Below are 25,522 nucleotides of genomic sequence, written 5' to 3' on the forward strand. Positions count from 1 at the left end.
TGAAAACCCTACAAAATAAAAGTCACTCTGAAGCTACAGTTTTCTGGTACAAATCTCTCAGGATTTCTTCTCATGTGTGTAAAGCTTCTTTAAGTGATGAGACAGTGGCTTGCCTGGACTAAATATATTATCAAACAGCATGTGTGCAAATACACAGAACTACAAATATGCCTAGATGAAAGATTCAAAGAATAAGGCTGCTGATCTAAAGGACTTTCCCACCTAAGAGTCCTGCATCCATAACCTAAGACCCAAGATAACTCAAGATCATTCTTGTCAATATCAATGAATCCAAAGTGGAATAAACAGAACAAGGTACATTAGGAGATTATTTTATTTACAAAGACTGTACATGCTTTACTTTCCAGGTAACTCTAAATGTAAGGAATGACACAGCGTCAGAAACAGAAGACAAAGAGAGGGAAGAAGCAGGACATGGTGAAATAGATGTAAACAGGTAAAGCAAAGTTAGAAGCCATGGCATAAACTCAACAGTGACGATAACAGAGAAATTCCAGGGTTATTCTGGAGGTTATCATTTGCACCAAAATACACAGATGGTTGCTGTTGTTTAGCTGCTAAGTCATGTCCAACTTTTTGCAACCCCATGGACTGTAGCCCACCAGGCTCCTCTGCCCATGGGATTCTCCAGGCAAGACTACTAGAGTGGGTTGCCATTTCCTCCTCCAGGGAAGCTTCCCGACCCAGGGATCAAACCCATGTGTCCTGCATTGGCAGGAGAATTGTTTATCACTGAGCCACCAAGAAAGCCCTAAAATACACAGGGGAAATTCAATTATTTTTAATTTGTTATTATAGGGTAAAATAAATTACAGCATTATTTTCATTTTACTCATATTGTGGTTCTGATCATGTTTATGACTCAGTTTCAGATTCTTGGAAAGAGAGCTGATTCTCTTAACTAAGTAAGAACATTTTAAGAAGTATAACTTGTAAATAAATTTTAAAAAGCAACTATAAAGTGGTGGAAAGGAATCTGTTGTATAAGTTAGGCAATAAGAAAAGAAAGCGTCACAAAAATATGAAGCTGCAAACTCCCCTTCAGGTAAAAGCCGTAGGTAAGTAATCACTGACATACAACATGACTAGTCAATGTCTTGGATAAAATACAATATTTACAAGTTACGATTTATATAAAATGAACCAAGAGCAATATCATTTGAATCAATGCTTACCATAATTTGCAATTAAATGGATAGCTCGATGATGCCCCATCTCCTGGAGGATCTGTAAAAGGTCACCGATGGTCTTGTTTTTCTGAGCCCAGGACCAAAGCAATTCTCTTGTTCCACTTTTACCTTGGTCTACATATTTTTCAATGTGACGAACATCCAGCCAGCTGCTTGAAAGCCGCTCCGCTGTGGAAATTGTAATAGGAAGAACCAAAGAATAATTTACTTTCATTGGTATGTTTTATTACCTTTTATTTACATTTACGTTTTGAACTAATTTTAGCACGTACTCCTTTAACTTCCCCTAATGTTAAGACCTTACATAACCACAGTCAGACCCAGTGGTTACTAAGCTGCAAGTGCAAGTGAAAAGTCACTCAGTCATGTCCAGTTCTTTGCGACCCCATGGACTATACAGTCCATGGAATTCTCCAGGCCAGAATACTGGAGTGGGTAGCCTTTCCCTTCTCCAGGGGATCGTCCCAACCCAGGGATCGATCCCAGGTCTTGTGCATTGCAGCAGATTCTTTACCAGCTGAGCCACAAGGGAAGCCTAAGCTGCAAACCTCATTCTATTTTCACCCATTTTTTTATTGATGTGTTTTTTCTGTTCTAAGATCCTATCCAGTTTCTCACATTTCAATTACTCGTTATTTCTCCCTGGCTTCCCTGGTGGCTCAGAGGTTAAAGCGTCTGCCTCCAATGGGGGAGACCCGGGTTTGATCCCTGGGTAGGGAAGATCCCCGGGGGAAGGAAATGGTAACCCACTCCAGTACTCTTGCCTGGAGAATCCCATGGACGGAGGAGCCTGGTAGGCTACAGTCCATGGGGTCACAAAGAGTCGGACATGACTGAGCGACTTCACTTCACTTCACTTCACTTCTCCTTAACTTCCACTAATCTGATGTTCCTCAATCTTTCCTTGTTTTTCAGACAGTGAAATCCTTGTATCCTTCTCTGTGCATAATATCAAGAGGTTCGTGATGCCCATGTCTTATTACTGCCTATATTAATCTTGATCCCCTGGCTAAGGTAGTGTCTGCAGGTTTCTCCACTATAAAATTATTATTAATTATTTTAAACTAATAACTATGTTGGGGGAGATACTGGAGACTATGGAAATATCTTGCTTCTCAGATTTTGCCTACAAATATTTGCAACTACAGTGGTTCTTATTAATCATAATCATTACTGCAGGATTTGCTTAATGGTCTTCTTCTATTTCACTCTTTTCCACCTATGTTCATTAACTGGTAATTCTGTAAGAAAGTGTTGTTTCTTCTTCTCCATTTGTTTAGGTAATTAATTTATCAATGTGGCCTCATGAATATTTATTTTATTCTACAAGTTAAAATCCAATACTATCATTATTTATTTTGCTGCTACAATTGCTCCAGCTTTGTCCATTCAGTTTGGCTTCTGTATTCTTCTGACAAGCCCTGTCATTTTTGGAACAGTTCCTTATTTTCTGGCTATACAAGTTGCTCCAGGTTCATTCTGCATTTTTTCTCCTCGTCTTCAATATAATTACTTTTCCCAAGAGTCCCGGTTCCTTTTCTTGGATAATGGTGCTTAGAAAGCAAGAACTAGATGCTAGAGGTATTCCCTGTTGCTAGGAAAGTTATGACCAACCTAGACAGCATATTAAAAAGCAGAGACATTACTTTGTCAACAAAGGTCCGTCTAGTCAGGGCTATGGTTTTTCCAGTGGTCATGTATGGATGTGAGAGTTGGACTCTAAAGAAAGTTGAGTGCCGAAGAATTGATGGTTTTGAACTGTGGTGTTGGAGAAGACTCTTGAGAGTCCTTTGGACTGCAAGGGGATCCAACCAGTCCATCCTAAAGGAGATCAGTCCTGGGTGTTCATTGGAAGGACTGATGTTGAAGCTGAAACTCCAATACTTTGGCCACCTGATGCAAAGAGCTGACTCATTGGAAAAGACCCTGATGCTGGGAAAGATTGAGGGCAGGAGGAGAAAGGGGACGACAGAGGATAAGATGGCTGGATGGCATCACCGACTCAATGGACATGGGTTTGGGTGGAATCCAGGAGTTGGTGATGGACAGGGAGGCCTGGCATGCCGCAGTTCATGGGGTGCAAAGAGTCAGACACGACTGAGTGACTGAACTGAAATGAACTGAGGTCCTCCAAGCAGACAGAGGTGGGAAACACATACATGTAGGTTCTCTCACCCATACATCTGTATTTTTCTATAGGTACACGTATGAAAAGCCACGATTTTCTACTGATTCCCTTGATCCAAGTCAGTACCATATGGCACATTTTAGTCCTGTCTCATGTATAGTTTCATTCTCACACAGTGAGAAACTGCTCTCATTATCTACAATATATTTACTGTTTGTTTCCTTCTACCATGTACATGAAGTACTTTCAGAATGGCTAACCCAAATCCCTGTGAGAAACAGACTAGCTAACCAAATTACAGCATTTGTGTACACTTGTTTTTGTCCTCAGCCTGAGTATTCTGGGAAGAGCTTGTTTTCCAAGGTTACTTAGGTTAGTTCTTTTCTTTCTCATTTTCTTCAGTGTGGTCACTGATAATATATTACTAGTTCGGTTCATTTGTTGAAACTTTTATGAAATGCTGTTTTAAATTTTTATTCTAGATTGTCTTGCTGAACATGTTTGAACAATTAAAAGTTATCTGGGTAGGGTCTGAGTAGGGTCAGGGAAATATGTTCTGCTGGATAATAGGATTTAAATTACTCTAAAACAGTCTCTATGACTTTTTTAGGGTCCCCTATAAATATCTTAAATGAAAGTATATGATTTAAAAAAAAAAGTTTTATTAGAGTATAGTTGATTTAGTATGACTTTTTATGGCACTGTGAGATAAGAGGATTCTTTGAGTAAAAAATTATACAATCTTTCCACATAAATTCCAAATTTTAAAGTGTATTTTAAGGCAAAGGAGTGGGGAAATCAAGCAAATTACAGATGGAAAGGTAGCTTTCTCATCCCTGGGACGGTACTCGAAGGGTAGTCCAACCATCTTGAGTACTAAAATGAACGATGTGTTTTAGGGCCAGTGATGGTAATAGCAGCAACCCTTCATACCTTTGTCCTCCAGAGAGTCTTAAAACTCCAGGAAGTCAGATACAGGTCTATAGGTCAAAATCCAGCTGCCACCTGAAAGTCGTCATGGGGAACCCCAACACCTCACCATGACTGGCTGTGGGAATCAGCCCCCTCTCCCTCTGACACACACAAATTTGGAAGCTGCCCTCCAGTAGTAACAGAGGCAACCTCACTTAAGGACTCACTTAGCCACCAAAGACGTTCTCCAAAGGCTAATGTCCTTTTAAAAGGTGAACAGGCTCTCAGCTCTGACCAGAGCAATAAGCCTAAGGTGACTATCTTTTTGTTCAGTCTGCTTCAGACTCCACAGGTTTTAACATTTTCTTAAGGAACTATGGGGTCGCAAAGAGTTGGACACGACTGAGCGACTGAAATGAACCGACTGAGCACCAGTTACAGTATTTGAATCAAGACATCAGAAAGGTAAATATCTTCTGTTTACTATGGCATCCCTCCCCCCATGTTTTCAGTCTGACATGGGTTTGCAGGACTATTAATTTCCTTCAGTTTTATGTTTCGGCTGAGATTATAAGTAAATCCTGAAAGTTGAAAGAGATCACAATATGATACCACTGTGCTGTGCTAAGTCACTTCAGTTGTGTCTGACTCCTTGGGACCCCATGGACTGTAGCCCACCAGGCTTTTCTGTCCACGAGATTCTCCAGGCAAGAATACTGGAGTGGGTTGCCACCTGCTCCTCCAGGGGATCCTCCTGACCCAGCGTCTCTTATGCCTCCTGCGCTGGCAGGCGGGTTTGTTACCACTAGTGCCACGTGGGAAGCCCTAAATGATACCACTGCTATCCCTCTTCCTGAGAAAACAAAGCAGATTTGGTAGATAGTCCTAGTACCCACCAGTACTTCCAGCTTCAATCTCATCAGAGGATAAGATTTTCCTGCTCTAGGTTGGTGGTTATGCCCATGTGTCTCTTCCAGCCAGAAACACCGATGAGCCAGGGTGCAATTCTCCAGGCTCCCATCCCTGCCACAGCAACAGTAGAAGCACATGTCAAGAAAGGAGTGCCCAGAGATGCCGCACCACCACAATGGACACTGGCTGTCCTGGACTCTCAGTGCTCCTCCCACAAGCAAACAGGAAGTTTCTCTAAGGTTAGGTTAACCACTGAGATTTAGCTGCTGTGCTTTTTTTTTTTTAAACTGCAGTATAATTTAGACTAACCCAACTAATACATACAAAGTTCTTATCTTGAATGTTTTATTTCAGTTACATCTTATACCCGAAATTAGTGAAAGGAAGTGAGTACAGGAAGTGAGTACAATCAAACAAGGGAAGATAACGTTGAAACATTCAATCTGAATGCATGCATGCTTTGGCTTAAGTGGTGGGGTGGGAGGGGAAGAGTTACTACAAAATATCTAACATCATTCATTTAGTTAGAACGTCTTGCCCTTCTTCCATATTTTAGGTTCTGGCAGTAACATCTTCATTTCACGTCTCTTTGAACAGATGATGTCTCATGAAGAAGCAAGGACTAACCAAATGCCAATATATGTTTGAGACAAAATATCACTAAAAAAAAAATAGAAAGGTACCTTCAAAGCAAAATATTTGGTAAGATATGCTAATTCTATTTTAATGTATTTTTAGATGATGTCATTTGTCTATTTGATTGAGACACAATTTTATGAACATTTGTGGTTCAGTCACTAAGTCATGTCCAACTGTAACCCCATGGACTGCAGCACACCAGGCTTCCCTGTGCTTCACTGTCTCCTGGAGTTTGTTCAAACTCATGTCCATTGAGTCAGTGATGCCAACCAGCCATCTCATCCTCTGTAGCCCCCTCTCTTCTTGCCCTCAATCCTTCCAGCATCAGGGTCTTTTCCAATGAGTCGGTTCATCAGGTGGCCAAAGTACTGGAGCTTCAGCATCAGTCTTTCCAGTGAATATTCAGGTTGATTTCATATAGGACTGACTGGTTTGATCTCCTCACTGTCCAAGGGACTCTCAACAGTCTTCTCCAGTATCACAATTAGAAAGCATTGATTCTTTGGTGCTCAGCCTTCTTTATGGTCCAACTCTCACATCTCACAACTCACTCATCACATGAACACTCCAACTCTTTCTAAAAGTTCCTAGAAGTAATACCACAAATCAGTGTCATTCAAACATCTGATGAGCATCTACTGACTGTTAGCAATGCAGTAACTGCACATAGCAAGTGTGAGTGGAGCGTGAAGACAGGTCCCTAACTAAAGATGGGGCATCGTGGGCTCCCTTGAGGAGTGCTTTCCAGAGCCTGAGTCAAAATCAAAACTTTGAGTGTTTCTAAAGAGACGCCAATTCCTAAGGAATAACTGGATAGAGTATACTACTCTGGAGAGAAAAAAAAAAAAAATCACTCAAGTTCCAATTTGAAAACAAGACAAAAGAATGATCTCTGAGCCCCATGGTCTATACCCTCTTTTCACGAGAAAAGTCACCAGTCCAGACATCATTGTGGCCCAGTGAATATATGTAGGAACACGTGGGTTTAGTGACGGATCTGCCACCAACCTACAGTTCAACTCCAGACAAGTCACAGTCTCATTGAGCAATCTCAAATTTCTCATCAGTTAATATCCTTTGACAAACAGTCCCTCCTAAAAACAGATACCACATTTGGTTGCCCTTCACTGGCCTGCTGATTTTTAAAAATTATTTTTATGTATTCATTTGGCTACACGTAATCTTAACTGTAGCAGGATCTTCAGTCTTCGTTGCATGTGGGATGCAAACTCTTAGTTGTGGCACAGGGGATCTAGTTCCCTGGCCAGGGATCAAACCCAGGTCCTCTGCTTTGGGAGCATGGTAACTTAGCCTCTGGACCACCAGGGAAGTCCCTGGCCTGCCTTATATAAGTACGGACTTTAAAACACTTTCAGTCTTTAAAACATTTCCCAGTCTCAAAATTAACATTCCAAAAAGGGAATGCTAAATATCAAATTTCAGCAAAAGGAAAGTTTAGATTTCCACTTTGTCTATTAGTAAATCAACCAGCTAACATTCATAGGAATTAGGCATAATGCACCAAGTGTGGTTTAGTCTCTGTCACTATCTGACTCTTATGACCCCCATGGACTGCAGCCCACCAGGCTCCTCTGTCCACGGGACTCTCCAGGCAAGAATACTGGAATGGGTTGCCATTTTCTTTTCCAGGAGATCTTCCTGACCCAGGGATCGAGCCCAGGTCTGCTGCATTGTAGGCAGTCTCCTTACTGACTGAGCCACCAGGGAAGCCTCTAAGGTACCATAAAAATTAACAATATTTATATACCATACAGCAGGACTTTATTTTTCCTTAATAAAACAGTTCTCTTTCCACTTCAACTGTGTGAGATAAGACCCACACATAACTTCTCAGGGGTGAAGAAAGAAGATGCCCGTGTTGGTTGCCACAGCCAGGGAAGGAAGCAAGAGGCCATGGGACATCAGCTCACTTTGCAACAGTTGGGGGGTTAAGGCCTCTCAGATGGAGAACTGTTCCAGAAATGAAGAAAAGGACGTGAGGGGCCAAGAGGAGACCAGTATGCTTGCAGGAGAGGATTCACGTTAAAGAGAGGGTGAGCAAGCTCAATGAAGTCCATGTTACCTTCGTAGGAATGTGGTTAGCACATAGTCCACATCCAGGGCATATTTGCTGAATGACAGACAGAGGCCCTGAGTGTCAGCCTAACTTAAAACTTTATCCTGAAAGTAAATGGGACAAATCTAAGATTCCTGAGGAGGTGATGAGGAGATGAAAGCTTTAGTTTTCAGAAGACCCATCTGGTAGCAATAGCAGCAGGAGTCTTATAGACAGTGAAAGTGAAGTTGCTCAGTCATGTCCAACTCTTCGTGACCCCATGGGCTGTAGCCTACCAGGCTCCTCAGTCCATGGAATTTTCCAGGCAAGAATCCTGGAGTGGGTTGCCATTTCCTTCTCCAGGGGGTCTTCCCAACCCAGGGATCGAACCCGGGTCTCCTGCACTGCGGGCAGACGCTTTACTGTCTGAGCCACCAGGGAAGCCCATATGGTGTCATAGACAGTATTTGCACATAAAAAGGTATAAACTTTTTATAGCTCACAATTCTCACAGTAGGAAAGCAACAGTTTATAACTATTAAGGAAATCTGGAGTTAACTTTTCAAGTTCCAGGGCATGTCAGCTTTCCCACATAATTCGATTACCCATTTTTCTTTCTGTTAATTTCTGAATTTACTTTTTAAAAGTCCAAGAGGCCATGATTCCCTTGAGATTTAGCTGGAGGGTGAATGAACAGATGCCAAATGTGCTGAGGTTCTTACAGTTCCCTAACCCTGACCTGGGGCAAAGGTTTCTGAGTTTGCATTAAGTCTAGGGAAAGCTAAAGGTGTTTTTCTAACAGTAAATAGTTGACAGTGTTGAAACTGACTCAGCTCAGTGAAAATGGATCCTGAAAGCATGTGTAGCTTCCAGGACTGGAAATGAAATGTATTCTCTTTCTGTAGCTGGTGATTCATGGCATAACCTTAATAGCTTTTCTCCAGTGATGACACATTGGGAAGAGAAACACTACTAAAAGAATATTATTAGCGTCCATAAAATGCATAATTCATTTAAATCAAATTCTGCAAGACAACATTAATTTGATGTGACAGGAATACAAATTCTTTTTTTTAATTAATTAATTTTTTAAAAACCTGTTTATTTTGTATAGGGGACTGACTCCATGGTGGCTGAGGTGGCAAAGAATCTGCCTGCAATGCAGGCAACCTAAATTCAATCTGTGGGTGGGGAAGATTACCTGGAGAAGGGAATGGCAACCCACTCTGGTATTCTTGGCTCGAGAATTTCATGGACAGAGGAGCCTGTCAGGCTACAGTCCATGGGGTCTCAAAGAGTCGGACAACTAAACAACTACACTTTTTCATAGCCTATTAATGATGTTGTAATAGTTTCAGGTAAAAAGCGAAGGGACTCAGACATACATATACATGTACCCAAGAATACAAATTCTTGATTCCTATTATGTTCTTCAATATGCAAAGTCTTCTCTAGTCCTTCCTTACTTGTTCCAGAACATAGAAATTTATTTATTTAAACAGTCCTAAACAAAGAGTGAGTTTCTCAATGACCATAGTGTTGTGAAAGTGAAAAGCATTCTAAATGAAAAGATATATTTGGAAAAATATGCTGTAGTTAAACACTGTTTTAAATCATTTTTTGGAAGGCATTTTTTTTTTTTTTGGTTGAAAGTCATCTTGGCATAATATAAGCCAAAAAGTACCTGAGAAGTCCAGAAAGAAATTAATCTGAAAATACTGATAGCTTAATTATTCAGTGCTCAAAGGTCGCCGGGGCTCTGTTTTGAGAGGGCAGAACTATCTAGGAGTGCTAACCGCTGGGGAATTCAGCTGCAGAAATCACTCTCCACATGCAAATTTGTCTCTGAAGGGGTTTTTTAGAATAACGCAACATACCCTATTTGGAATCTTTGTATTTGCATATAACCACATGCCAAAACCCCTAGGAAATTATCTACATTCTTGCAAAGTTTGTTTTGAGATAACAAAATGGGAAAAGGAAAAGATGTCTTTTTTCTTTTTTTCCCACTAGCACACAAACAAATTAGGCAAAAAAAAAAAAAACCTTTAAGATTGAAATATTTTTAATTCCCCCAAAAAGCAAAACAAAACTCAAAAGCGTTAAGTGAACTCGATTCCCCTTACCAGACCATAGCATTAACACCCACTAACTCATACATTTTACAAGAAACAATACTTGTCCATACTTAAGCTTATGTGTACTTTTTATTCCCTACCTGAGTAGGACTCATATTTCATAAATGGGAAGGCCTATGCATGAGGGAGCCTTCCATCTGTCTTGATCTCTCAATCCCTGACCCAGGGAAGGATCTAACATTAGTGACTTCGGGGAGATAACTGAAGAACATTTCACCTTCAACAGCAGTGTTTCTGTCTGGAACTCAGAAGCTGTGTCCTTCCACACTCAGGTAATGATCAGTACAATTTTTCTATACTTCCTTCTTGTTAAAATTTATAGATCTATGTTGGTCTGTTGTCTATGTTAAATTTGAAAATCCTTACAAGCAGGGGCCATGGCATTGTATCTAGTATAATGCTTTTTTTAAGATTCTGCCCAACAAGGTTTTGGATGTTTAACAGACATTCTTTAATTCATTCAATCAACAGGTATTTACTGAAATGTCTTCTCTATACCAGGTACAATATGAGATGCTCGAGAAGTAAGCAGGAAACAAAGCAAACAAAAAATCCCTGCCCTCATAAAGCTTATTTCTAGATGGACAGTAAACAAAGAAATATATGTATGTATATGCATATATATAAAGTATACAAGGAATGATAAGTGATATAGAGAAAAATAGAGCAGTAAAGGAGCATAAGGGAGCATGTATGAATTTTAAAAGCATAGTCAGGGTACATAATAAGTCATCAAAATCCATGAAGGATGTGAAGAAGGAAGACTCAAGGCTACCTATAGGAAAAAAATTCTTGAATGTCCATGGAGGCCAATTAATCTGGAGTTGAGCGATTAAGAAGAAGGAAATGAGAAAAGCAATGTAGGGCTTTGGTGTTTCTGTGAGATGGGACTTCCCAAGTGGCACTAGTGGTAAAGAACTTGCCTGCCAATGGAGGAGACATTCGAGATGTGGATTCAGTCCCTGGGTTGGGAAGAACCCTTGGAGGAGGGCATGGCAACCCACTCCAGTATTCTGGCCTGGAAAATCCCATGGACAGGGAAGCCTAGCAGGCTACAGTCCATAGGGTCGCACAGAGTTGAACACCACTAAAGCAACTTAGCATGCATGCATGCTAAGGCAAGCCTAGCATGAGATGGGAAGCTACTGGAGGGTTCTTAATAAGATAATGGTATAAGACACTTTGGGCTTCCCTGGTGGCTCAGCGGTAAAGAATCCACCTGCAATGCAGGAGCCATAGGATATGCAGGTTCCATCCCTGGGTCAGGAAGATTCCCTGGAGGAGGGCATGGCAACCCACTCCAGTATTCTTGCCTGGAGAATCCCCATGGACAGAGGAGCCTGGCGGGCTACAGTCCATAGGGTCATAAAAAGTCAGTCATGACTGAAGTGACTTAGCGCGCGGGCACACATACACACACACACACACACACACACATAAGACAGTTCACACTTTTAACAGGCTTACTGGCTGCCGTGTTGAAAAGAAACTCAAGGGGCTTCCCTGGTGGCACAGTGGATAAGAATCCACCTGTCAATGCAGGGGACTTGGGTTTGATCCCTGATCTGGAAAGATTCCACATACCTTGGAGCAGCTAAGCCCACATGCCACAACTATTGAAGCCTGTGTTCCACAGTCCATGAGCTGAGCTGCGACTGCTGAGCTCGCAAGCTGCAATGACTGAAGCCCAGGCAGAACCTGTGCTCCGCAACAAAAGAGGCCGCCACAATGAGAAGCCGGCGCACCACAGCAAAGAGCAGTTCCCACTTGCCGCAACTCTAGAAACGTAGCACAGCCAAAAATAAGTAAATAATTAGTTGATTTTTTAAAAGAAACAAAGAAAGAAACTCGAGGTGAGGCAGGGTGACTGACTAGGAGCCCAACTAGGAAACTGCTGAATTATCCAGGTGAGATCTGATCGTGGTTTGCCCCAGGATGGCTGTGGTGGCAGAGATAATAAGAAGCGGTCAGATTATTAGATAGATCCTGAAGGCACAGTCAATGGCATTTACTGAGAGACAGGAAGTGGTTTGTGAGAGAAAGCAAGAAGTCAGAGGAGACTAAACTTTTGGCCAGAACAAAGAAGGATGGGGATGCCATTGAGATGGGGAGAAACTCTGAAGGAGTGGAACACTTCTGGACTGTTATGGTGGAGAAGACTGTCAAGTAGCCAAATGGATGGATGGTGCTGAGTTCAAGATAGAGACCCCAGCGAGAGATCTGGGAGCTATCAGCACATAGATGGTACTGACAAAGACAGTGGGTAGGATAGATAAACAGCAGAGAAGAGGCCCATGGACTGATCCCAGTGATATTCTAAGAGATCAGGACAGAGAATACGAGGTAAGAAGAGAAGGAAGAGAGTGTAGTGTTCTAGAAGTAAAGTAAAGCTTTCAGAAGCAAGGAATGATCAAATGTGTCAAGTAAGATGAAGACTGAGAACTGACCGTTGGATTTAGCCACAGTGACCTTGGACAAGGGAAATGTCAATGCAGCAGTAGGGTAGGGCGGTGAAGACCTGATTGGAACAGGTTTAAAGGAGGATGGAGAAACTGGAGTATAAAGAGCCCTTTTGAGGAATTTTACCATAAAGGGGAACAGAGAAAGAGGTGGCAACTTAAAAGTCTGATCTAGACAGAACACTGTAAGATGTGAGAAATGATATAGTGGACAAAGAACATGGGTTCTACTCCACCTTCAGGGAGGGGAAGCTTAACTCTCTATGTCTTAAGTTGGGCCACACAGTGACTTCCTTCCCAAGAGCATAACATGGAAAGGGGGTGCGGCAGGGTGATTTCACAGTGTCGAAACCTGACAGACTCTACTCCAGCCATGGTTAACATCCACAGTGATCAGTCCTGTAAACAGTGTGTTCCCCTGATATGATGTAATAAAAATGGCACTCTGCCTCTTGTGGTCTGCTCTCCCCCGAAATCCACAATCTCAGTCTAGTCATGAGAACAATATCAGACAAATCTTAGTTGAGGGACATTCTTCAAAACAGTAGACCAGCCCTGATCAGTAGTGACCAGTACTCCTCAAAACTGTCAAGGTCATCAAAAACTAGAAAAGTCTGAAAAATTATCACTGCCAAAAGCCTCCAAAGGATACACGATAACCAAATGAAATATGATATACTGGGTGGGATTCTGGAAAACAGAAGAGACTTTAGGTAAAAACGAAAGAAATCTGAAAAAAGTATGAATGCAATTGAATAATAGTGTATCAATAGTGGAACAAATGTACCTTACTAATGTCAGGTGCTAATAACAGGGGAAACTGAGTGCAGAGTATACGGGAAGGACGGAGTATATGAGGACTCTTTGTCCTATCTTCTAAACTTTTCTGTAAACTCAGAATTGTTCTAAGCAATAAAGCCTATTTAAAATTAAATAAAAACAACAACATAAACTCTGGAATCTGACCATCTGGTTAGAATCCTAGTCTGCAACTTATTAAACTATGATTTGAGGTACATGCTAAGTCGTTTCAGAGATGTCTGACTCTTTGCAGACCGCATGGACTATTGCCCACCAGGGCCCTCTGTCCACGAGATTTTCCAGGCAAGAATACTGGAGTGGGTTGCCGTTTCCCTCTCCAGGGGATCTTTCGAACCCAGGGACTGAATTCGCGTCTCTTACATCTTTTGCATTGGCAGGAGGGTTTTTTGTTTTTTTTTTTAACCACTAGTGCCACATGGGAAATCCCTGATTTGAGGTAAATTACCTAAATTCTCTGAGTCAGTTTTCCTATCTATAAAATGGAAATAGGACAAGTACCTGGGTGATACCTCTCAGATACGAGTACCTGAGAGCTTTTGTGATAAATAATGAAATAATCAGGTAAAGTGCTTAGCACAGAGTCTCTGGCAAATAGTAAGCACTCAACAGGGGCTTCCCAGGTGGCTCAGCGGAAAAGAATACCTGAGTCAGGAAGTGCCTCTAGAGTAGGAAATGGCAACCCACTCTTAGTATTCTTGCCTGGAAAAGTCCCATGGACAGAGGAGCCTGGCGGGCTATAGTCCACGGGGTCACAAAGAGTCGAACATGACTGAGTGACTCAGTACGCATGCACAAGCACTCAGTAGATGGTGGCAACTATTAGTATCATTATTATTGCTTTAAATCTTTACTAAATATTCAAATGCACATTTAATGTGATTTTTCATCTAATTTGTTTTAAACAGATTAATAATCATTTCTATGGGAATTTTCTTTCCTTTTTTGAGAGGAAGAAAGTCAGATATAACCTATCACATAGTATCTGTAAGAAGGGTTTCTCTCATTGTACCATAAGTGTTGAGAGGTTTTACAAAGTAAGCTGCTCCAAACAATTTAAACACTAGTTCCATGTAATGTAATGAAATCAGTTGTCACCAGAGGCTCTGCATATATGTTATTATGTCTTTGAGTAGTATAAGATAAATGGATTTTTTTTTTGCATTTTCTAAATTGGGTTCCTACTTTCATTACAAAGCCATAACATCATCAACATCAACCAGAGAATAAATTATCTTGTGAATACACTATTTTAATAACAATGAAGTAAAAGTGATTTAAAGATTAATGTGTAGGATGTGTTTAAAAATGGAAAGAATTAAGTGGAGTAGTGAAAGACTACAGTAAAATAACTGCTATATTAAGATACTATTAAAGAAGAGAATTTGGCCTAAGCACATGCCTCCCAAACCAGACTGTGCATCAGATTCACCTGGGGCTTGGCAGAAAACAGAAAGAAGCTGTACCTATGCAGGGGTGGAACCTGGGCACCTGCAGCTTTAAAAGACTTTGCAGGTGATTCCCATTTGTCAATGTCCAGTCTACCTTATCAGTATACACTGATCACATCATATAGGCCACCATAAGATCTGCCTTTGTCAGAACTGCCTTTGTAAACACAGCTTGATATTCACCATCATCAACAAACATGATCAGTTCAAGTGAGAACCAACACTTAGTTCAGTTAATCTTCCCTTTTGCTTTTCTCTTCTCTTCAGTTCAGTCGCTCAGTCATGTCCGACTCTTTGCGACCCCATGAATCACAGCACACCAGGCCTCCCTGTCCACCACCAACTCCCATTACAGTTGTTTTCTATATGGAATTTTGGACCCTCTGCATCCTCAGGCTTTCAGCTGTCCTGAGCATAAAATATACTATCTCCTCGGGGCTTCCCTGGAGGCTTGGTGGTAGAGAATCTGCCTGCCAATGCAGGAGACACGGGTTCAATCCCTTATCCAGGAGCGTGAGAGCCACAACTACTGAGCTATGCGCGACAACTACTGAGCTATGCGCGGCACCTACTGAAGCCCATGATTTGTTGAGCCTGTCATCTGCAACAAGAGAAGCCAGCACACCCCAACTAGAGAGTAGGCCCCCGCTTGCCGCAACTAGAGAAAAGCCTGTGCAGCAACGAAGATTCTGCATAGCCAAAAATAAATAAATAAATAAAATGACATATATATAAAAGAAACTATCTCCTTGATTCAGTCCTCCAACATTCTCCCCTCTGCCCTCTAAAGTCAAGTTTCCCCTCCCTGCACCTCTTTCCTTCCTTCTTACTTTCACTGTGCCAGTGGGGAAACTTGGTCTATTTAACACAGGCAGTTTCCCTCAACAGCCAGGAACCAATCCAGCCTTCCTTTTCTGCTGAGCCAACAATTCATGAAGTAGCCGGTCCATGCCTGGTCTCATTTCAGAATATGGTCCAAGCAGTCAGGGGCACAACCCCCTGCACAGTGAATTATAGCTAGAGTATGAAGGAGTAAACAGCTTACAGTCTCCCCCTATGAGAGAAGAAATTTACAAAGGAACAATGGTTAGGCTACCTATAAAACAGAACCCTGACCCACAACGTGCATCAGCTAGCCCAGGAAGCTAATGTTCTATCTAGAGTAACCAGTCTGCGAGGTCAAACTACTATCGGTAGCAACTAGTCCAGGAAACCAAACAATAACCCTTACAGCAATTGGCCCCAAATGGCCAGGGCTTCATTAATAGCTGACAGCTTTCCTAATTTTTGCCCCTAATTCCAAGTTACAGTCAACTGGAGAAAGCCAAATATGTACCCTTATCACACATACACACACAGAAGTCGCTCAGTTGTGTCCGACTCTTTGTGACCCCATGGATTATAGCCCACCAGGCTCTTCAGTCCATGGGATTTTCCAGGCATGAATACTGGAGTGGGTTGCCGTTTCCTTCTCCAGGGGACCTTCCTGACCCAGGGATCGAACCTGGGGCTCCCACATTGTAGGTATACGCTTTACCGTCTGAGCCACCAGGGAAGCCCTTATCACACACAATGTCCCACTTCTAGTGGCCTGTGTGCAGCTTCCCCGTGCCAACAGCCTCCATTCGGGGCATACCTGAAGCCTTCTCTTTTTGAGCTATAGTACTTCCACTTCTCTGCTTGCCTTTGCCTCTCGGTCAAATGCAAGCGATGGGGGCTGACTCCCTTGCTTTGAATAAATAGCCTTTGCTTGTTCTCATTTGGGTGGTCTTCATTGATTTCCACTACTAGGAAAATAGGGCTATGTGTTTGAAATGGCTCACTGAATGGTTCTTTCATGGCAGAAGTGGCTGTACTTTAGGGAGGCTGTGAGATGCAGCTGAAAGAACACAGCAATATTTGTGACCCTGAGGAAGTCATAGAGGGAAGTTGTAGGTTATCAAACTCCAAGGTCTACATGTCTTTTTTCTTTTTAATTTCAAATAGACCTTATTGTTTAAAACAGTTTTAAATTTACAGAAAAATTCAGAAGAGAGTATAAAGAGTCCTCATACACTTTATCCTTTCTGTATGCTATGCTATGCTATGCTAAGTCACTTCAGTCGTGTCCGACTCTGTGCAACCCCATAGACGGCAGCCCACCAGGCTCCCCTGTCCCTGGGATTCTCCAGGCAAGAACACTGGAGTGGGCTGCCATTTCCTTCTCCAATGCATGAAAGTGAAAAGTGAAAGTGAAGTTGCTCAGTCGTGTCCGACTCTTAGCGACCCCATGGACTGCAGCCTAACAGGCTCCTCTGTCCATGGGATTTTCCAAGCAAGAGTACTAGAGTGGGGTGCCATTGCCTTCTCCGATTCTTTCTGTAAACTCTGCTTCAAATTCTTGTTTGCACTTTCCGGCTTTGGACTTTTTACTTTATTGGCTTGGACCAGTAACTTAACCAACTTGCACCAGTTTCCTCAGTTGTTCAAACACTGATGATGATAGCACCTGCCTGACAAGGATATTGGAAGAGTTTATGAGACAACCCAGATAATGGATGAATATCTGAATTTCATGGGGAGGGAGAGAAAGAGAGAGGGGAGTGGGAGAGACAAGATTCAGCAACATTGAGCTGAACTTCCTGAAAATGAGCGGTGGCCTGGGGCTGAGTACTAACTGCCCCTTTTAGATGAGACATGTTCTTCCCTTGGGTTTCAAGTGGGTCTACACCAACCCACTTCCCTCATTTATGATACCTGCTCAGCCCTAACATTCTTTAACCATGGACTGAACTAATGACATTTTTCTCTTCCAAATTTGGTAACTCTAGGAAACAAAGGGATGCAAAAACTGCCATGCCATCATCCATTTCAAAAAGATATGGTGTGGGAGGGATCTTAACTCTCAAATGCATACTGGAAATGTCCATGGTCTCCAGAAACCAGAGTTTTCTGATTTTTTACTGCAGGGCTATAATATAAAATTATAGAGCTTATAATACCTAGAAAATCTTTATACAACTAGAAACTCAATAATGCCACATTTCATAAAGTGTGACCGTATTATTCATCAACAACAAATTAAACTTTTTTCCTCTTTTGTGTTCTGCTATTTTGGGTAAGAATAATAGATAGCTATTTCAGAGAATTAAGGCTATACTGGTTTGACATATTTGTGTTTATTTTCAACTAATATTAAATGTGACATCATGCAATATCAAAAAGAACCATAAACGCAGGTGTTTACAGATTTTTGTCTGAATTATTTCTGTTGATCACACTCAACACTTCCAATAGGCCATGACTTAACTTTCCAAAGTCTGCATAAAATGGAGTCTTGGAGGCAACTTACTAAAGTCAAGAACCATTCTCTAACCTAAACCTTCATTCCACCAGATTGGGTAAATAATAAAGGTACATTTAATGAAGAATACTGGAAGCCACGTTAATTACAAATACTTTTTTACTCTAGCATTTCACCTGAAATGTAATTAAGGGGAGTGCACTGAAAACAACACTTGATAAACATTTTAAAGGTATAAGCACATCTTCATACGAAAATTATACCCTGGGGGTCACTTTACATGACAAGAGACATTTCACAGGCGTTTCTTTTTTAAAATATTCCGAACCAGGCAAGGCAGGAATCGTGGCGAATCATTAGATGGTTTCACGCGGGTGGCTGGTTTCCCCACGGGCTCCGCTCATTTAATCTCACCCCAAGTTTTTGTGACGAAGGGGGAGCTCTGGGGTGGGTCTCGGGAGTATCGGCGTCCCTCCCAGGGCGAATGAGTAAAGGGCAAGTCCGTAACAGAGCCTGGGAGGCCTCGCGGTCCCCGAGCACCCAGGGCCTGCCCGCTGCGCGGGCAGCACGTCTGACCGAGCGCGCGCGCCGCCGCCTCGCCGCCCCGCCGCCTCGCCGCCTCGCCGCCCCGCCGCCTCGCCGCCCCGCCGCCCCGCCGCGCCGCCGCCCCGTCGCCCCCGCCGCGCTCACCGAGGCCGCGCCAGCCGAGGGCGCCGTCGCAGCTGTCCAGGACCGCGCAGAACTCGCCCAGCAGCGCGGGCGGCAGGTCGAAAAGGAGAGTGTGAGACGAGAGTGCCCTGCGGGTCCCACCGCTCCGCGCCGCCCCCGCCGTCCAGGCCATGGCTGCGCTGCGGGGGACCAGGGACCGCGCCTGGGAGGGATGCGGAGCCCAGGGCTCTCCGCGGCCGCGCGGTGCCGTTACACAACCGCGGAAATCCTGCTAGCACGACGACGGCCAAGGAGGCCGCCCGCCCGGAGCCCGGGCCGCGCCGAGGGCGGGCCCCCCGTGACGCACAGCGCGGCTCCCCGGAGAGGCCCCAGCGGCCGCCCCGGTCTGGTGAGCGGCTCACCAGGTCCCGGCTTCTCCCTTGCTGGTTGGCTTTCGGTTCCTCCGGCTTTGAGACGAGACTGAAGAGGCCAAGAAAAAAGGGAGGGGTGAGAAAGACCAGAAGCGCAGAACTGATGGAGAGTCCGCCATCCCCTCGACCTGGCCTGGATGGATGGGAGATGATCTGTACTGACTTTTTACCAAGTTATATCTTTTGATCCTCTTCTTTGAGGAAACACTTGGAAAAACCCGGAAAAATTGAAAGAGGAAAATAATCACTCATAGGCCCACTCAGCTGAGGACAACCAACCACTCTAAACGCTTGGCACATTTTCCTCCGACCTTTTACCAAAGTTAGATAAATGGGCATGTCTGAAATGATTATTGGAAAAGACGAACCTGGATAAAGACAACAGAAAAACAAAAGACAGAACGAAGTGGGATAAAATTGTGGCCGTCTTCTTCATGAAGTTGTCCATTCTCCAAACTATTTGGTTTTACTACAGTCTTTTGTCCATGGATTTTCCTGATGAAATATTGTTCGACCACTTTTTCCTTCCTCAAAATGCTTCGCAGAATTTTCCTCTAGCTTTCAACAAGGAGTTTAAGTAAAATCGCATATTGTTCTGAAGTCTTCTACCATTTTTGTTATAATATCCCACCGCAGGCATGATATGAATGCTGTGCTTAGTCGCTCAGTCGTGTCCCACTCTTTGCGACCCTATGGACTTGATACGAATGCTACTGCCAAAAAAAAAAAAAAAAAAGAGCATGGAACATTGGAACATGGTGAGAAAAATCCCAGCTTGAAGGACTGAAGAGTGGACGATGGCCATTGAAAATTTTGTTCTTGTTGTTTAGTCGCTAAGTCGTGTCCGATTCTCTGCGACCCGATGAACTGTAGCCCGCCAGTCTCCTCTGTCCATTGGATTTCCCAGGCAAGAATACTGGAGTGGGTCGCAATGTCCTTCTTCAGGCGATCTTCCCTGCACTGGCCAAGAATTTCTTTACCACTGAACCTCCACGGAAGCCGCCATTGAAAAAGATCAGCATCTGTTTGCAACCTTTCTGATTTGGTCTCTTTGGGAATGACGCCCTCTAGGGGTCAACAGTGATAATGCACCATCGTTTGGTAGCTGCCTCAATTTCAAAGTCGTTCTCAGCTAAAGTATTTCACAAAATATACTTGAAAATTGGTTATATATATTATCGTTTGGGCAAGGGTTTCTGTACCCCTTTTTCCAGTGTTCAAATGGCTAAAGTTTTCCTGTCAATCTGCACACATTTAAGAAGCCCTATATTCCTCGAAGGGACTACCTGAATAAGCTTAGCAACAGTGGCTAGTAGAGGCGGTCAAGTATCTAGTAGTTCTTGAATTGCTGGAACCGAAGAGCCAAATTTAAATACGCCAAGGAGCCAGGAATTTGCTGTGGCTCAGTGAAGCAGTCTGCGAGGCCTGCTTTGCCAGAGCGTCTGATTTACAGAAAATCAAGAATTGTACGTGAAAGCGGGATTATGGGAAATCGATATAGATTATGTGAAATGTCTTTTATTTTCAGTATTGGCAGTTAGTATCAGACCATGCTTCTTCCCTATTCCTTAAAACTGCCTTTGACTTTTGAATTTTATTTCATCAGGTTGTATGACTACTACTCTTCGCTGTTGCTATCATCCACGGCTCTCCCCCTCCTCAATTTCTCCTCCTCTTTTTTCAACTAGATAGCTCCTGCTTACTGTAGTTTTTTTCCAATGCTAATTTCTGCTTAATCCTTGGTGATTTAAAATATATGTAGAATAGATGATAATCTCTAGTACCCTGGACTCTCAGTTCCTTGATATGTCTTCTCCATCAGTAATTTTCTCCTTCACGCTTTTTCAGCCACTTACTCATCCCCAGAACTTGTTGTTATCAATAACTGCACTGTGTCTGTAAATTCTACTTCAAGAATCTGTTCTCTGATTACATCTCCTATCCTGTAGTACTCTGACCCCAACAATCCCTACCCTCACCAGAATACCAAATCCAAAATCTTGCCACCTCTTCTCTGGCACAACCCTCTTGATGTTCTCACCTTTCTCTTTATCCATAAAGTTCACGTTCAATTATTATAGTCCCTCCCTTGCACATGCTCTCTCTACTCTTGCTCCCTTGTCACTTTGTTGAACTCCCTTGGCAAATCTAGCATCCCGATTGACTCCCAATTTTCCAATTTGGGGCTCTACCCATACACCTGATGGAAAAGACAATGGCACCCCACTCCAGCACTCTTGGCTGGAAAATCCCACGGACGGAGGAGCCTGGTAGGCTGCAGTCCATGGGGTTGCTAAGAGTCAGACACAACTGAGCAACTTCACTTTCACTTTTCACTTTCCTGCATTGGAGAAGGAAATGGCAACCCACTCCAGTGTTCTTGCCTGGAGAATCCCAGGGACGGGGGAGCCTGGTGGGCTGCCATCTATGGGGTTGCCCAGAGTCGGACACAACTGAAGCGACTTAGCAGCAGCAGCAGCATACACCTGAATGTAGCTGGAAGGGGGAGGGGCAATAAAAACCCTATTCAGTTCAGTTCAATCACTCAGTCGTGTCTGACTCTTTGCGACCCCATGAATCGCAGCATGCCAGGCCTCCCTGTCCATCACCAACTCCCAGAGTTTACTCACACTCACGTCCATCAAGTCAGTGATGCCATCCAGCCATCTCATCCTCTGTCGTCCCCTTTTCCTCCTGCCCCCAATCCCTCCGAGCATCAGAGTCTTTTCCAATGAGTCAACTCTTCGCATGAGTTCTATTAGTTGGACACAATTTAAAATCAAAGACTTGTCCCTCATGTGGGTTCTTTATGCTGCCAGGCAGTCACATCTGTGCTTTTATTTTACTCTTATGAACTCCTTGGCAACTGGTTTATGCCATCTCTCTTCTCAATCCCATCACCTTCTCTCCCATCCTCATGCTCATCTAATGAGCTTGAGAGCACTGATGCATCAGGAGAAAACTTCCACAGAAGCAGAATCTCATTACCACATACCTACCTACCTACCAGCATCTGTAGCAATATACACTCCCCTCTCCCCAACCTTTTTCATGGATTAATTATCTAGGCTCCTAAATCTAATCCCTTCACTTGGGCAATAAATCCTATCTCCTCTCCTGTACTCCTAGGCATTAAAGACAGCTGTTCTCATGATCTACAAAATCAGCAATTTCTCACTGTTTACTGGATCAGCTCTGTGCTTGTGCTTAGTTGCTCAGTCATGTCCAACTCTGTGCGACCCTATAGACTGACGCCTGCCAAGCTCCTCTGTCCATGGGGATTCTCCAGGCAAGAGTCCTGGAGTGGCTTGCCACGCCCTCCTTCAGAGGATCTTTCCAACCCAGGAATCAAACCCAGATCTCCTGCATTGCAGATGGATTCTTTACCTTCTGAGCCACCAGGGAAGCCGAAGAATACTGGAGTGGGTAGCCTATCCCTTCTTCAGGGGATCTTCCTGACCCAGGAATTAAAACAGGATCTCCTGCATTGCAGGCATATTCTTTACCAGCTGAGCTACCAGGGAAGACCTATCCATTGTTTATATGTACCACAACTTCTTTATCCATTGTATATATTATGTACCAATTCTTTATCGATTCATCTGTTGATGGACATCTTGGTTGCTTCCATGTTCTCTTAACTCTTAATGTCAGAGCACCCAGGGCTCAGTCCATAGTTCTCTGTATTGACACCCACTCCCTTGGTGAGCTCAGCCAGTTTGGAGGCTTTAAATACCAACTGTCTACCCAGGTCTGCCAAATGTACTTGTTTAGCCTAGACCTCTCTCTTGAACTTCAGACTCAGGTCCAAAACTGAACCCTCGATCATGCCTTCTGAACCTACCTTTCGATACTGTTCCTCATCTAGATTACACCATCCTTCCAGTTGCTTGAACCAAAAACTACAGTGTCATCCTTGGCTCCTCTGTTTCTTCACAGCCCATGTTCAGTCCACCAGCAAATCCTGATCCACTCAATTCAGAATATATATTTTTTCCACTTTCTCAACTACCACCCTGGTTTGAGCCATCATGATGTCTTGTCCAGATCACTGTAGTTGTCTCCTAAAAGTAGTTTTCACTATTGCTTCCTGCAGGCTTTCCTCAACACTGCAGCCAGCCTGATCCTTTTAAATCAAATCTGATTATGTCTCTCCTCTGTTCAGAAGCCAACAATGGCTTCTAATTTCAGTGAGAAGAAAAGTCAGATTCTTCCTATGAGCTACATTCTCTCTCCCACTCCCCCTCCACCCTCTTACCCTGTGATCATGTGTCCTTGTTCATTCTACATAGCCACACTGATTCTTGGCTGGTCCTTGAACACAGCAGGCAGAACCCCACATTAGAGCCCTTTGTACTTTCTATTCTCTTGCCTGGTATACTCTTCCCATATTCTTCTGGTCTACCCTGACCTCCATATTTAAAATTACTTTGGTCCTTGTACTCAGATTTAGGCTGGCATGTGACTGGAACTGGCAACAATTTATGGCTTGGGGGACCGAAATCTCATTCAGATATCTCTCTCTCGACCTCTCTCGATCTGAAATAAGAACAAGTGACAGCTCTGGCTGTCTCTGGAACCATTTTGCAACCACACAGAGAAAGAGTGACGTCAGTCCTAGGGATGGTCTGGTGAGAGAATGGCCTTAATAAGGTCATTAACCAGCTCATTTGTTCTATGCCTGGAGAATGTCCTGCTCATGGACTTATATGACATAAATTCCCTTATTAGATCACTTTTTACACCAGGGACCTTGTCATTTGCAACTAAATGTATCCTAATTGATTCACTGAACAGACATTTGGTAATGCTCCCTGATTTTGCTGAAGGCCTGTAAAACCTCTAACCTCTATGCAAAACTGGAGCTCAAATGGACATATGCAGCTGTATCTGTGGAATGTGAGACGAGCATGAAACTGGATTGCAGAGAGAGACAACTGAGCCCCTGAGAGAAAGTGAATGTTAGTGGAGAATGAAGAATGATTCTGGCAGTGGGGGTGGAAGTAACGTGAAGTCCTAGACGTGCATGTGACGTCCAGGCAGACCCAGACCCACCACCAGCATACATGCTTTCTAGTGAAGAGAGGGCTGTGGTGAAACCTCTGAACTGCTTCACACTGTGACCTAGCCCTTCGCCATAGAATGCTCTCCAACTCCACCCTCTCCCTCAAGGTTTGGACATTAGAAGAAAGTGTTTACACTGCAGCTGGAGGTAAGAGAGTAATGAACTGCAAAGATGAACAGACAGAGAAGCTAGGGAAACCCTGAAGGCCAGAGTGACAGTGGCACAGATACATGGTGTTATCAGTGGTGAAGCCCCAGGTGAGCACAGGCATCAAAACCTCAGAAATCTAAAAACAGGTGAGAGAGAAAGTAAGTGAGGCAGATAGTAGCGCTTCATATGTGTGAGACAACTACCTTGGCGACAGCTATTTGCTCAGTGTCTGTAGGGCTGAATGTTCAAAGGACACCCAGGCTTGTGGGTTATGGGGGATTTTCTGGTTTCAGAACTTTAAGACAAAGATCACTAATCTGTCCCACGTTTGAGCTGCATCCCATCCCTGAGCCTTATCCTAGAGGGTCATAGGTGCCCCAGGGTTCAGGAATAGGGTAAAGATCAGTAATGGGGTGGAAATGTTTGTAGTGCACATTAACTTGATAATTTTAAAAAGTGGAAGTTCAGTGGTTTCTTGGGCTTTCATCAAAATGACCTTGTGAAAATAACATGCAATAATTATTCCCCCAGGTTTCTTTTTCTCTCTCTCTATTTTTAAAGAACATTAGGCTTACATTGTCATGTAACTCAGCCTTTTCAAAAAGTATCAAAACATTTTTCTATAAATCTATTATTTCACAACATGATATACACTAAAATTTTAACAATTATCCTTTTTAGGGTTGATAGGATTTGGGGGATTTTATTCTCTTACATTGTGTTTTCCAGACTTACTAAAGTTGACAGGTATTATTTCTGTGATTAGAAGACCCTCAACTATAGAAAATAATTTCTTCCAGCACTTAAAAAAATATTTATTTGTTTATTTATTTGGCTGCACTGGGTCTTAGTTGTGGTATGAGTAATCTTTAGTTGCAGCATATGGGATTTAGTTCCCTGACCAGGGACCAAAGCCAGACCACCTGCATTGGAAGTACAGAGTCGTAGCCACTGAACCCACGGAGGGAAGTCCCTCTTCCAATACTTTTATGATTCATCCTATTTGACTATTTGATTTTAAAATCACTTTCATAGTAGTTTTCATCCCAGAATATATTTCTGTAATAACTTTTGCCTAGTCACCACTGACTTCTAAAAGTCTGATTTTTATAATTGAATAGTTTTTAGTCAAGGGATTTTAATGGTAATTTCAATATTCAGATCAGATCAGTCGCTCAGTCGTGTCCGACTCTTTGCGATCCCATGAATTGCAGCACGCC

General features: G+C 43.1%; 1 protein-coding gene across 2 annotated transcripts in view; it reads right to left on the reverse strand.

Moving 5' to 3' along the window:
• Positions 1–19,005, reverse strand: part of IRAK3 (interleukin 1 receptor associated kinase 3) — a 66,531-nt gene extending 47,526 nt beyond the window's left edge. Inside the window, exons 1-2 of one of the 2 annotated variants that reach the window (XM_024991593.2) lie at positions 18,699–19,005; positions 1,197–1,379 (exon numbers count right to left, since the gene is read on the reverse strand). In XM_024991593.2, the coding sequence (XP_024847361.1) occupies positions 1,197–1,379; positions 18,699–18,849 (334 nt within the window). In that variant the 5' untranslated portion in view covers positions 18,850–19,005. Of the gene's footprint in view, positions 1–1,196; positions 1,380–18,698 lie in introns of those variants that run through there. The other variant, NM_001190299.2, reaches the window with a different exon arrangement.
• Positions 19,006–25,522: the final 6,517 nt, after the last annotated feature.

This window comes from Bos taurus, chromosome 5, assembly GCF_002263795.3.
Source record: "Bos taurus isolate L1 Dominette 01449 registration number 42190680 breed Hereford chromosome 5, ARS-UCD2.0, whole genome shotgun sequence".
Classification (NCBI taxonomy): Eukaryota; Metazoa; Chordata; class Mammalia; order Artiodactyla; family Bovidae; genus Bos; species Bos taurus.